Source organism: Triticum aestivum, chromosome 1D (genome assembly GCF_018294505.1).
Source record: "Triticum aestivum cultivar Chinese Spring chromosome 1D, IWGSC CS RefSeq v2.1, whole genome shotgun sequence".
NCBI classification, from domain to species: domain Eukaryota; kingdom Viridiplantae; phylum Streptophyta; class Magnoliopsida; order Poales; family Poaceae; genus Triticum; species Triticum aestivum.
Genome location: NC_057796.1, coordinates 301,068,575 through 301,083,663, shown reverse-complemented (window position 1 = coordinate 301,083,663; position 15,089 = coordinate 301,068,575). Strand labels below are relative to the sequence as shown.

Below are 15,089 nucleotides of genomic sequence, written 5' to 3'. Positions count from 1 at the left end.
GATCCCAGGTTCCGGTGATGGTAGCCCAGGTGGTGATGAGCTTGCGCACCATGATTGTCGCGGTGAGCACGGCTTGGGTTTGGCCGCGGTGACCATGGCTTTTATAGCGGCCGAGCGTGGCCATGGCGGGAAGAGGCGAACGCGGGAAGTGGCCATGGCGGGAAGGGAATTGGCGGGAAGTGGCCCAATGGTGTACGGACAGCGGTGTCCTGTTTGGCCAGAGGAGGCAGACGATGCGGCCTCGGTCCAAGAAGGATAGGAGAAATATTCAAAAGCTTTAGTTGGCCTGTTAAGATCGATATCCTCTCATAGCCCAATGGTAAGAGCGCACTAGTGTAATACAAAAGTCCTGGGTTCGAGTCCCAAGATCCCACATTTTTTTAGGGGCTAGTTTTTTTGGAAATATTTGCACAGCAAGTATATAAAAGATCAATTTGCCATGAACAATACCAAAAACTTTACCAAAATTTTTGCAAGCACATAAACTTGATTTTCTCCAAGGTAATAAACTGGATCATAGCAATTCAAGGTATGGAAATACGCTCAAATTCAGACTTGACGGTATTAAAATGTGAGGCTGTCAACACACACATATAAACACACACATAACTTGAAATGCAAACATAGATTATACTGACATAAGGTTCTGTTGCAGTCTACTTTGCCAAATTAAAAGATCCATCATGGGCAAGATTAAGGTCATGCATTACAAAATTTGCTCTTGCAGTCTTGTAGTTCATACATGAACTCGGACTTTTTTTTTGCAGTTCAGTGCTGAACTAATGGAGCATACAGAAACAAAAACTAGTGCTCTGGAGTCCTTGGAGCATTCTGGGTCACTGGAATCTCTTCATTCAGGTCTGGGATTGCATTCATTGCTCCATCATGTCCAAACATCAGTTGCCACAAAGCATAATCTTCAACTCTTCTTCCTCCTTCCCCAACTCCTGTTGCAGGTGCTTCTTGTCCAGCTCCTGTTGCAGGTGCTTCTGGTCCAGCTCTTATTGCAGGTGCTTCTGATCCAGCTCCTCTTCCACCCCTCCCAGATCTTCCTCCTCTTCCAGCCCTCACAGCTCTTCCACCTCTTGATTTCTTCACTACTCTGCTTGCACTAGCACTGGTACCTGCCTCATCTGCAAAATTCAGTTGTTGTAAGTTTCAGACAATGCAAATTTAAGGGGCATGCAAGATTCATTAAGGGTACTCATTCAGTTCTTGAAAGATTCAGTTACTGTACCTGCATTTGTTTAAGCTGTTGTTGTTGCCTTTCTTTTACCTTTGCCAGCCCTTCTACCAGTAGTTGTAGCAGTTGTTTGCCTGGTCCTTTGAGGGATTAATTCCCTAGCTGCAGCTACAAAGCTTGACTCCTCTGGCAGTGGTCCAGGTGGTCTGACATTTGTAACATATGCTCTCTCCTACAAAACAGTTGTGGCAATATTAAGTACAACAATATTAACCATGCTTGTCCAATCCTCTCAATATACCCTCTCTTACCTCTTGTCCCATCCTGTAAACCATGCTTGTCCTGTCATTAATTGGGTCCAACCTAGGGTTCAGTCTGCAATGCACAATGTCCTGCAACAACATTCAGAAAAGCAACAATATTAAGTACAACAACAGTCATAAAAGTAGCAATATTAAGTACAACAACATTCAAAATACATCAACAACCTGCAGAATAGCTTCACATGCAAATTCATCCTCTTCTTCCTCATCCTGTTGTTCCACTTGTTCCCTCTGCATGTATTTCTCATGCCCCCTGCTGTTGTGGTCATCTTTGCCACAAACTGAGCAATGCATAGCTACCCCTTTTTTATTCAGATACACTGTTCCATCCTTCTTCCTTTTCTCTTCAGGAGTTTTTCTTCTATTCTTAGGTGGCCTGCCCATCTGTTTTGTGAAAACTGGTGGGTGAATGTACATTCCATTCATCTTCTCCCAGTGGCCCCTGTCTCTTAAGGGCATGATGAAGTGACCATATGCTTGCAAATATGTCTCTATTGTATAGCATTTGTGGACTAGTTCTTCAGGGTCAATTCTTTCAACCCTGCACACTGCAATTGCATGACTGCAAGGCACTCCACTCAAATCCCACCTTTTGCAATTACAAGTCCTTGCTATGATATCAACAATGTATGAGTTGGGCCCAGACTGCACATGGAATATACCATTGCCGGCATTTGTTGCAAAACAATTGGCAGAAAATTATGCATTCTTCTCAAGCTTCTTCCTAATTTTTGGGCAAATTCTTCCTGTCCATTTCTCTACTGCTTCTCTGTGTTTGCTTGCATGCCTCAGTGAAATCTTTGCAAGGATGCACTCCAACATTGACACAACACATAGCTCTCTAGCTTCAAGTATGTAACTGTCATGACAAGTGGAACATGCTATTAGAGCACTAGAAGATGCAGTTGGAGACAACAACTAGAAGATGCAAATGCAAACTACAACTTAACATGCAAAGTACAACTTAAAGATGCAGTTAGAACATTACCTATTATACACCTCAGACATATTGTTCAAAAGAATATCACATTTTGGAAAATCACTGAAGAAGTTTTTCACCCATTGATTAGGTGGCTTTCCCTCTAACCAGTTGTAAGCATCAATGGAAGCCTCTCTCATTTTTTCTCTGTTCTCATTCCATCTTGGTAAGTTTGTAGATCTGGCCATGGCCCACAGCAGATTCTTCAATGTCTCACCTTTGAATTTCTTGTGGAAGTTTGGTATAGGTGCCTAACACAAAACCTATGCTCTGCATCTAGGAAAACTTTTTCAACAGCATTTATCAAACCCTGCAATGGATTTTCACATAAGTTCATATGAAGTAGCCCATGCAATTCATACATAAAGCATGCATATTAATGCAATGGATGAGGAACAATACCTTTTGCTTGTCACTCATTATGGTGTATGGGCTTGTGTTGATAATATTCAGATCATTTTTTAGTGTTGTCAAAAACCATTCCCATGTGTAAGTGGATTCAACCTCTACCATTCCCATAGCTATTGGATAGATGCAATCATTTGGGTCAATTCCCACAGCTGTCAACAATATACCTTTGTACCTACTTTTCAAATGGCAGCCATCCACAAATATAATTAGCCTGCATCCCTTTAGGAAACCTCTCTTGCAAGCATCATATGACCAATAGAGTGAGGACAGGTGATCCTTTGGCAGTGCATCATTCTTCTCCTTCACCTTGGTAGTGGAAACTATGAATTTGCTGCCAGGATTAGCTCTTCTGAGTTCTTGCCCATAGTCCCACAATAAGTTGTACTGCTCTGCTTCATCCCCATGAATTAGGTCTAGAGCTGCCTTCCTGGCCCTTCCCAATTTCATCTTGTTTGGTAGCAGTTTGAACTCTCTCTGGACCTTCTTACCAAATGTACCCAAATCCATGGTCTGGTTGTCTCTGAATTCCTCAATGAATTTCTGTGTGAGAATTTTAACTGTCAAACACTTCGAATCAAATGATTTCTGACATTTGTGAGCGTCATTGTACTGCCTTATGACAATGCTACCAGTCCTATTGTCTTTTGAAGCTTTTAGTTGCCAAGGACAACCTTGTGAGCAAACTGCATTAAGCCTTTCAGATTCATTCCTTTTCTTATAGATCTTCACTCTGTTCCTAACAGTATATGCATCCAAAGCCATCCTCAGCTCTTTCATGTCACCAAACACCAAACCAACACTGAAAACTGGATTATTCAGATCCACTGCTGGATTGTAGGCTTTGAAAGTGTACTGCAACTTTGACAATTCATCCTTGCTCGGGTTTAGATCATCATCATCTAAAGGGTCTTCTTCTTCAATGTACCCTTCCTTCTCATTGTTATCATGGACATCTATATCCACATTCTCCACAAACAAATCATCATCTAGATCTTCAACATCATATTCACTCTCATCAAAATCACTGTCAGTTTCTTCTCCTTGAAACTCTCCCTGCTCTGTTTGCTCTTCTTCTGCCTCTCCCTGCTCTGCTTCATGTCCATGATCTTCTGCCTCTCCCTGCTCTGCTTCATGTCCATGATCTTCTCCCTCTCCCTGCTCTGCTTCCTCTCTTGCTTCTCCATGTTCTTCTTCTCCATGCTCTCCTTCAGCAGACCTTGGCAATTTCCTTGGAGTAATTACCCTTGGTAGAGGGGGCCCATCTAGGATCACATCATCATACAAAGTTCTTATCTTGTTCTCCTCATCCACTATTAACAGCAGTGTCTTACATTCTTTGCTTGCATTGACCATAGCAGCAATGACCTCTTCAGTATCCACACAAACAAGGCCATCTACTATGTCTTTGCCTGGCAAGCACCAGTACACTTGCAGGTCTGGATAACCATGGGAGTAATCCAACTTGTCCAGGCAAAACTTCAACATATCTAAGGACCAAGTGTCAGCATGACAATAGTCAATTTCACAGTAACTGCTGCCAATATATGATCTGTTCACTCCTTGCCCAATAAATATGCCATTGTACTCAAAAGCTACAGAGAACAACAGGATTCTTCTCCTGAAGTTACTGCAAAAAAAAGACAGATGTTTTGTTCAGACTATGATGCAAACCACAGTAGTAAATGAAGTTCTTTTGACTATATAGTACACCAATAAATAATTAACAACATTTATCATCACTTAATTGAATTCACTGCAACATTCACTAACTGAATTTCGACAGCAAGTACAGAGCCATATCTGAATTTCGACAGCAAGGACAGAGCAATTCATACCCATAACAGGGCATCCATCACAGTAATCACAGGGGAGTGCATACATCACAACAATCACATCTTCCTTCAAATCCAAGAACAACCCCTAAATTAACCCCCAAATCATTACCACCGCAAGCCAACATGGAAAGCAACAAAACAACAGTAATCGTCCTATCGAACGCCTACATTCCCTTCATCGCATGAATTGCGGCAACAAAACATCAATCTTTCCACCAAAATCATGAAGAACCTAGCCTGATCAAAACCCTAGGACAAGGGGGCAACCCAGCAGGAGACGAGGTCGATCGAGCGCGTACCGTACTCAGGAGGGAACTCCCCGGGCCCCCGTAGTAGCGGCTCCATGCCGCGTCGATGGGCGGCGGCGTCCAAACCGGCGGCAGAGAAGGCGACGGCGTCGAGGCAGAGAAGGCAACGGCGTCGAGGCAGAGGCAGAGAAGGCCAGGGGTTAAGGGGGGTTTCTGAGCACCGGGTCGAACCGCTGCTTGTACTTATCTGGACGCGCGGACCGATCTACAAATATTGTACTACACAAGGGGGAATGTAGAAAAGTGCCCAAGACCAGCCGCGAGCCTTCTCTTCCCACGTGGCAGCCCAGTTGGCACGTTTCGGACAGTTTTGTAGCTAAACGTTACCGCATCAGAGTTGGTGTATGACTTTTATAGGTTTTTTTTTTGTTTGTGTATGAATCCGTTACCGCCGCGCAAGTTTATGTACCCCAGGTGTAATTAACTCCAGATTTAAGCACAGCTCGACTTTGAAGATGGTACCTTTTGTGGATAAAAGCAATGATGCTTTAGCGTGCTCTCAAGCAAAGTAATCGAGAGAGAGAGAGAGAGAGTGCTTAACTGGACGACGTCAGGGGTCAAAAGCTGACGCCAGTGAGTGAAATGATGATGCATTTTGGTGCAAACAGCTGCTTCAGCTTTCTAACTTTGCTGTTTCATCCTCTTTCCCGGTGTCTCGTTGATTATTCATTCATCTTTGGGACTCCAAGCCTGAACATATATACTCCTGGCCTGGCCAGCCTGAAAAATAGTGATGCGGCAACTGCGTGAAGGAAGACGCGGCCATGAGTGAATTCATGATAACACTGGCACGGTGCCACTTGTGATTTGGTGTGGGGTGACCAAAGGAATGAGCATTGATTGCACTGACTGCACGAACGAATTTCTCAGGGGGTCCTTGCATGCCAGAGTTTGGCACTTTTCTGTCCCTCCTGATATAGTGAAAAATGAAATCTAATCACGCCCAGCAAAGCTAAAATTAATACTCCTAGTGGAACAAGCAGTTCCTGATAAACTGAAACTTTTCAAGTAGGACGTGCACACAAACAAATCACTAGTAGTAGTACTAAAATGGTGGAAGACTTTTCCACGACAACAACAGTTGTAAAGATTGGCTAGCAGGTAGAGGAGGGAGGCTAGATGAGCAGATAGATTTGTTGCAGGGCATGGAAACTAGCGCACATGCAGACGAGGCGGGCGAGCGAGCCACAACTGTACTGCTCCTTCCTTCCTGCAAACAGTTTTATGTCCGCGGATGCATCATCAGGAATTTTGCACAGCCTTTTTCTTTCTCTCTTCTCTTTCTGTTGCCACCGAACCGTGAGCTACAGTGGGGAAGCCATTGCAGCGAAAGAGAAAGTGGCCGAGAGATGAGAGACTGGCTAGTTGAAGCAGTAGGAGAGGGAGAGGAGAGGAGCAAGGCAAGTACTCAGCGGGAGGGAGAGAAGGCCACTCCCACTTTATCGCCTTTTTCATGTTGCACGCTATCATTTCAAGATCAAGACGCTGCCAAGAGAATAAAATACTCTCGCTCTCCCCCCACAGCCTCACTCACACCCCACACGCAAAGGAAAGAGGAGAGGGACAGGGGCCACAGCGACAGCAGTACAAGGGTGGTGCTGCTGGTAGCGGTAGCGGTAGCGTTAGCTCCCTACTACTAGGACTGTGCACTACTAATGGCCCCGTAGACTCCACACCAGAGCCAACTTTGGAGGGAGCGACGAGGGAGGAGAGGTCGACGGAGGAAGGAGAAGACTAGACTAGACCAGCACCCAACTCTTGCTGCGTGGCGGGGATTGGTGGTATGAGGTGTTGCTGCCGGGCTAGATGAGAGGAATGCCCTTTGGTGGAGAGGGTCACGCGGGGAGACTGCAGCAGCCCAAGCTCAGCGCCGGCTTCTGGGCGGAGCCCACGTCCGTGCTCGACCGCCGCCACAGCCCCAGCCCCAGCCCGCCCTCCGAGGCTTCCGCGCTGTCGTCCGAGGTGGCGAGCCTCGCGCCCGGCGGCGACGGCAAGAACGTCTCCCCGCCGCCGCAGCAGCAGGCATGGCCGGCCGGGGAGGATGCCGCGGCGGGGGTCAAGGAGGAGTGGGCGCACCAGCTGGCGCCGCTCGACATGGGCATGGGCCTCGGCGCCGGCGAGGGGTGGGACGGCACGGCGCCGCCCGGGCTCGCCGGCCCTGACAGCACCTTCCTCCGCTGGATCATTGGCGGCGGCGAGGACGCGTCCGCGGGGATGGCCGGCGTCATGGATCCGCCCGCTCTGGAGCTCGACCACGCCACGTCTATGATGTCGCCGCCTGCGGCGTCTCTCGGGCCCAGCCTGTCGCCGTTCGCGCCGGCCATGGAGGACGCCAAGGGGGCCCCTTTCGGCCACGCGCCCAGCTTCCTGCTCCACCAGCACCAACACCACCCCCAGCCACACGCGGCCTTCTTTGGCGCGCACCCGTCTTTCGAGTCGGCGCCGCCGCCGCCCAAGCGCCACCACCCGATGGCAGGCGCGCCGGCGCCGAAGCTGCCTGCTTTCCAGGGGCATCTCGCTCCGGCGGGCGGGTTCTTCCCCGCCCTGAAGCCCAAGGCGGGGACAGCGAACGACGAGGCGGCCGCCACGGTGGACCAGCTCGCCGAGGCTGCCAAGTTTGCCGAGGCGGGCGACGCCTTCGGCGCACGCGAGATATTGGCGCGGCTCAATTATCGGCTCCCCGCCGCCCCCGCGGCCGGGACGCCACTCCTCCGCTCTGCCTTCTACTTCAAGGAGGCTTTGCGCCTTGCGCTCTCCCCCAACGGAGAGACGCCCGCGCCGCCGGCGTCCACGCCGTACGACGTGGTCCTCAAGCTCGGCGCGTACAAGGCCTTCTCCGAGGTCTCCCCGGTGCTCCAGTTCGCGCACCTCACCTGCGTCCAGGCGGTGCTCGACGGGCTCCGCGGCGCAGGCTGCATCCACGTGCTCGACTTCGACATCGGCATGGGCGAGCAGTGGGCGTCGCTGATGCAGGAGCTCGCGCAGCGCCGCCCGGCAACGGCGCTCAAGGTCACCGCATTGGTCTCGCCGGCGTCGCACCACCCGCTCGAGCTGCAGCTCATCCACGAGAACCTCTCCAGCTTCGCCGCCGAGCTCGGCGTGTTCTTCCAGTTCACCGTCTTCAACATCGACACCCTCGATCCCGCGGACCTGGTGGCAATCGCTGGCGGCGACGCCCTTGCCGTCCACCTCCCCGTCGGCGCCGCACACGCGGCAGCAATGCCCGCCGTCCTCCGCCTCGTGAAGAGCCTCGGCGCCAAGGTGGTCGTGTCCGTGGACCGCGGGTGCGACCGCACGGAGCTGCCCTTCGCCGCCCACCTGTTCCAGGCGTTCCAGTCCACCGTGTTCCTCCTCGAGTCCGTGGACGCCGTGGGCACGGACCCGGACACGGCCGGCAAGATCGAGCGGTTCCTGGTCCAGCCGGCCGTGGAGCAATGCGTGGTCGGGCGCCACCGCGCGTCCATCGAGAAGGCGCCGCTGCCGTGGCGGGCCGTGTTCGCGTCGGCCGGGTTCACGCCGGTGCAGGCCAGCACGTTCGCGGAGTCGCAGGCCGAGTCGCTGCTGCACAAGGTGCCCGTGCGGGGGTTCCGCGTCGAGAAGCGCGCCCCGGGCTCGCTCTGCCTCTACTGGCAACGCGCCGAGCTCGTGTCAGTCTCGGCGTGGCGGTGCTGACAACCCCGACCTCCCCGGCGCCGTCGCCGGCGTCGAAAGAAGCCGATCGGTCTTAGTTAGGACTAATGATCCTACTACAAAGTACTATTTCGTCGTTGTAATGATCCGAACCGTCTCGCTTAGTGTCCTAAATTGGAAGTACTATGTTAATGGTGTCGCCTTGCATTTGCCGCTGGTTGCTCGGTATGCTCAAACTGTGGTGTCAGTTGATCACGAGTAGAATTGGCATGGCTTGGCAGGTTGCAGGGCGTGTGTGTGTGGTGGTGCAGTGCGTTTCTACCCTCTACGTGTTGCTACTCTATAGCTGTGAAATCAATGGTTATGGCGTTTTCAAATGTTTCTTCTCCCGCTCCCTCCTCCCTCCGTCCTTGACCGTTCTCTTCTCAGCTTGCCTTAGAGCAACTTCAACGGGCCGATCTAAACACGGCGATTTCGTTCATTTTTTGTCTGTTTGGGTCGGCCGCCCGTCCGGCGTCCGTCCTGTTTTTTATATGGGTCGGCAGCGCGTCCAACGCGCCAATCTATATATGCCGGCGTGGCCGGCTGGCCGGCCAATTTTACATGATTTGCATTTAACATATTGTCAAATGAAAATGTTTTAACAAGCCAAAATAGTCTGGCCGTCCAAATAAATAGTATAGTTTTACAAGCCAAATACCAATAAACATGTTTCACATAATTTTGCAAACGAATAAAAGAAGATACATCTATTGGTTGACAACATGAGCCCACATATGCTCAACCAAATCATTTTGCAGTTGTACGTGAGTTTCCCAATCACGCATGTCTTCATGAAATTGAGTGAACTACTCAAATGTTGCCGCTACTCAATGCTCAGGCACAACATTCTCACCCTGAAACTGAAAGCCTTGATCGTACAGACGTTCCGGGCACTCGTCTTCTACGATCATATTGTGCATGATCACACAAGCAGTCATCACCTCCCACAGTTTCTGCGTGCTCCAAGTATTAGCAGGATACCGAACGGTGTCCCATCGAGATTGCAAAACACCAAAGGAACGCTCGACATCCTTTCTAGCACTCTCTTGCTCTTGGGCAAATCTTTTCCTTTTCTCTCCGACAGGGTTGGGTATTGTCTTGACAATGTGGTCCACTGAGGATAGATACCGTCACCCAGATAGTACCCTTTGTCATAGTTGTGACCGTTGACAGTAAAGTTCACCGGTGGGCTGTTGCCTTCGGCAAGCCAAGCAAACACCGGCGAGCGCTGAAGCACGTTGATATCATCGTGTGATCCAGCCATGCCAAAGAAAGAGTGCCAGATCCAGAGATCTTGAGACGCCACGGCCTCTAGTATGACAGCGCAAGCCCTGACATGTCCCTTATACTGCCTTTGCCAAGCAGAAGGGTAGTTCTTCCACTCCCAGTGCATGCAGTCTATGCTGCCAAGCATCCCCGGGGAAGCCCCTGCTGGCATTCATTACCAACGGGCTGTATCTTCAGTTGTCGGCTCTCTCAAGTACTCAGGGCCAAACACAGCAATAACAGCCTTGCAGAACTTATACAGGGACTCTAGGCATGTAGACTCGCTCATACGGACGTACTCGTCAATGAGATCACCGGGCACTCCGTATGCAAGCATTCGGATGGCGGTAGTGCATTTCTAATAAGAGGAGAAACCAATCTTGCCGACGGCATCCTCTTTGCACTCGAAGTAGTCATCATAGCCGACCACTCCCTCTCTAATACGGTTAAAAACATGACTATTCATACGGAACCGGCGGCGGAATTTGTTATGTTTGAACAACAGGTTTGTTGTATCAAAGTAGTCCTTCCAGAGAAGGAAATGCCCGCTCTCTTGGTTGCGATTCAACGCCGGAAGGTGGCCCGGAATGGAGCCACGGAACAACGGCCGCTGGTTGTTGAGGTGGTGATGGACCACCACGGCAGCCAATATCTCCTCCTCGTCGTCGGACGACCAAACGTCGGAGTCGCAAAGGAAATTGTGGAAAAAGAACTCGTCGGCGGAGTCCATTTCGTACCTTGGCAAACTGTTGAATAGCTTGCGGGCGTCGACGTTGAAGACGGCCGGCGAGGGGAGTCGCGGCGCCCACAGACAAGCTAGCTGCCCTGCCGGCGTCCGACGAGGGTGACGGCGTCCGACGAGCGTGCCGGTCGGATGTGGCAGGGGCGGCGAGGCGGCTTCTTGGTCGCGGGGCGGCTGTGCGGTGGGGGAAGTGGCGGTCGGAAGCAGTTTGCTCCCCGGCGGCAAAACGGCGGCGGAGGGCGACGGGGGGGAGGGGCGGCGTTGCTGGGCGGATGTGGAGGCGGCGGCAGCTGGAAGAGTCGCCGGAAAAAAATGGGCGGCGGCGTCGGCGACGGAGGAGGCGGGAGGGTTGCTTGTTGGCCCAGGGTGAGACGGGAGGGCAATGTGCTAGAGACCAGCGGGTCCGGGGACAGGAGTAGGCGAGCGCGCGCGCGTCCGTCGCGTGTCCGCGCCGACGCAAATCCGGCTCAAAAATGGGTCGCCCGCGGACGAAAAACGGACGCGCGTCCGTTTGGGTCGGCGCGTTGGGCCGCCTTTTGTGTCTGCGCCGACCCAAACGGACGGCCGCGGACGAAATGGGTCGCCCCGTTGGAGTTGCTCTTACCTGCCAGTTTTTTTACGAGTCTTTGGGCCTTTCCAACCTGATTGTAGAAGGACAAGTATGGGCTGTGCAATCGCAATACGTTGATCGATGCACCAGGCACGTATATATGAGTACAGAGGGGGGCCACAACCTCGACTATACAGAGAAACTAGGAGGTGGGCCCAATACACAATATACACGTACATAATATACTCAACCCCCCCCCCCCCCGCGGTCGAAGCGGCGCCAGTGACGCAGAGACTGGAACAAAACTCCTCGAAGGTGGAAGTCGGCAGTCCCTTCATCATCACATCGGCGCACTGTTGTGCGGTCGGAACATGAAGGAACCGAATACGTCCAAGGGCCACCTCCTCGCGCACAAAGTGAATGTCCAGCTCAATGTGCTTAGTCCGGCGATGATGAACGGGGTTGGCGGAAAGGTACACCGCAGAGACGTTGTCGCAGTAGACAACCATAGCCTGGGAGACATCGTGATGCATCTCCTGAAGTAACTGTCGTAGCCAGGTACACGCCAGTCAAGCAGGAGTGAATGCACGGAGGGTTCTATAGCACTAGATAGGGTTTTTGGGTGGGTCTGGGGTATTGGAGTCCGACGTGGAGAACGTCCGGACTCCCTGAGACCTCCCCCCCACCCCACCCCACACACACACCCCAATTTAGGGCCGACTTGTGGGTTCCGTACGGCTGGCCGGGTCCGACCTGATTTTGACGATCCGTGTTGAAGGCCTAAAAGTGCCCGGACGGTTCAGTTTGAATATTTGATACCATTTTGATGATCCTCATTGGAGATGCCCATATCCGCTAGTCTTCTTGAAATATGACAGTGTCCAAGTTTCACCATTCTTTTCTCGTCTTGTTTGGAACACTACAAGTTCGAATGGCATTGAGGGATTTCACCAGATCCAGTTCAAATTCTGCATGATCCAGAGCATCTTTGGATCATAGAACTAAATAAAAATACAAAGAGGAAAAAAATACCCAAATTTGACCCCAAAAAACATGTACAAAAGAACCCAAAAAATGTGAATATTGTCCAAAAATCTATTTGCATATGACACATGGTAACCCCCCGCCCTCCTCCTCCCAACCCTAGTCGTCCCTCCTCCTCACCCCCGCCCTCTTCCCTTCCTCGCCGCCACCTGAGGCAGCCGCCGGGCAAGCCCGGGGCGCCAAGGATGGTGGCGGCGGGGCCTCGATTGCCCTGGCTCTGCGTGGGGAACCCCGGATCTGGAGTGGCGGCTCCATTGGCAAGGCACAGCCGGCTAACAGCCGTGCGGGCGGTGGATCTGGCGTCCCGGCCGCGCGGGCGGTGGGATCCGGTGGTCGTTGGCCGCCGGCGACGGCTTCTGCGGCGGTCGGTGCGTGCGATCTGGCGCCTCCCCTATTCGGCGTGCGGGCCAGCCTGGTCAGGCCGTGCTTCCTCTTGGTCGCCGGTTCTGTACAGGAGGCGGTGCTGGTGGCGGGATCTAGTTCGGGCGAAATCCCTGGCCGGCCATGACCGGCCGCGCCGACGGTGACGCCTGAGGGCGCCGTTCCCCTCCTTGGAGGCGTCGGTATGGACTGATCTCCTCACTTCCCCTTCACCTAGGTCTCCCGAGCGAAAGCCCTAACTTTGTTGGGCGGTGGCGCCGCTCACGGCGCCGTTCCCTTCTTAAAGGCGCCGCTTTGGGAACCTTGGGGTTGGGTGGCGCTTGTGGGTGGTGGGCGACGGCGGTGGTGCGGCCCTATTCTAGCATGGATTTACGTCCGTTGCTTGGAGATGGACTCGCGTAGGTGGAGGTCGCCGTCTGGCGTCGTGGTGGCGTCAATGGCGGAGGACCTGCCAAGGCTCGTGTAGGTGGAGGTCGTCGTTTGGTGTCGTGGTGGCGTCGATGGCGGAGGACCTGCCAAGGTTGTCACCTCAATCTGCTCTGAAGATGGACCAGTGGAAGATGGCGGTGACGACACATGTGAGTGCGTCGGACCGGTTTGAGCTTCGGACCCGGCAGATGGCTCGGTCGGGGCCTCCGGCTTTAGATGTTAGGCTTAGGTGAGAGGTCTGGGTATGTGGGCCAGCTTGCACCCCTTCATCATTTGGATAGGAGTAGCAGCAGATGTTGCAAGATGGCAGATTCAGGCATATTGTTGTTATACTTTGTAAGGTCCTCGAGCATAATCAATAAAATGGCCGCATGCATCTCCCAGATACAGAGGTCAGGGGTCATCCTCCTTTTCAAAATAAAAATATTTTTTTTTGCATATGACACATGAAAAAAGCTGGAATTATGATTCAATCCCTCGAGGCAAGTTGTTGTGGATGTTGAAACTTATGTGCTCTCAAAGCCATATAAAGACAATCCACTGAAATCTCGTAACACCATTCATGTGATCCGCATCGTCCATCTAGTGCAAATTTTGAATTAGTAAAAATCTACAAAAATAAGGTATTCCCTCCACTTCATATTACTTGTCGTTGAGTTTCGTACCAAGTCTTCTTATTTTTTAAAATAGTTTGAATTACTTACCACATGTGTCACGTGGTTAGTTTAGTAAAAAGGGATTACGAGAATCATAGTCAAAAAGTGGTAATACGGGCCCGTCTCTTCTTTGAGCCTAACTCTTTTTTTTTTGCGTGGATTCTTTGAGCCTAACTAACTGTTTTAAAACAGGTAATTCATGGATTCACCTAAAAAAAGGTAATTCATGGATTAATGAAGGTTCTAGATGAGCAGCACTAGTAACCACGCGACTTATATTTTACGCCCAAATGTTGTAGACGTACAAGACCTCGTCAACATGCTCGCTGTCATCCAGTTCGTGATGGATCTTGATGGAGACGCTGGATCGTGTAACAGCGTCATAATGCCAACGATAACGGCGGCCGGAATTGATGAATGCTCCGTGGTGTTAATCAATGCTGATCAAGTGTACGCACAGTACCATCCATTTTCCTGTAGTGGCTTTGCGCTTCTGTCTGGAACATCCACACTGGTGTGCTACACTGCTACAGTATCTTGTTCGTGTGTACTAGTCATGCTAACAAATGGGCACACGACAGCTTAACGACTAAGCCGGCGAACATACATCCCTACCAGCTGGTCTTCTTCGTTATCCCCCTCAGCCGCCGGGTCACCAAACATCTCATAGTACTGATCCGTAATTGTCGACGATCATGGCGACTGAAACTTATCGACGCGACGTGTAATGCCAAGGCCTAAGGGCTGTTTGGTTGGCATGCTAAGCTTGCCACACTTTGTCACGTCACGAGTTAGACAAGTTTCGTTGTTTGCTTTGCAGTCACACTTGTGGCATCATTTCTTTAATGCATACTACTCCCTCCGTTTTTAAATATAAGTCTTTTTAGGGATTCCAACAAATAACTATATACGAAGCAAAGTGAGTGAATCTACACTCTAAAATATGTTTACATACATTCGTATGTTGTAATCCATTTAAAATGTCTAAAAAGATTTATATTTAGGAACGGATGAAGTTTTTTTTAAGCCCCAACCGTAGAACAATAGTTCTACGGTATTTTCTATTAATAATAATAAAAAGTACAATTTACAAAGGACCTACAAGAGGCCCTAAAGAGGGAAGAAAAAACTATCCTATGCCTGTTTTACGAATAAAGACCATCACTTTATATGTTATTTCCTATCCACTGTGAGAAACTGGCAGAATGCTTATTCTTAATCATGTGTTTAAGAAGGAGAATGTCTTGCTTGAGATAATATCTCCATGCTTGCAAGGTTGGTTGTTGTGCACGGAAAACTTTTCCATTTCT

The 15,089-nt window shown here is 50.8% G+C and overlaps 1 protein-coding gene across 1 annotated transcript; it reads left to right on the top strand.

Moving 5' to 3' along the window:
* Nucleotides 1-6,532: 6,532 nt before the first annotated feature.
* Nucleotides 6,533-9,046, top strand: LOC123181605 (scarecrow-like protein 6). Its single transcript, XM_044593914.1, has one exon. It carries the CDS (start codon nucleotides 6,846-6,848, stop codon nucleotides 8,709-8,711), a length of 1,866 nt encoding a protein of 621 aa, XP_044449849.1. The 5' UTR covers nucleotides 6,533-6,845; the 3' UTR covers nucleotides 8,712-9,046.
* Nucleotides 9,047-15,089: the final 6,043 nt, after the last annotated feature.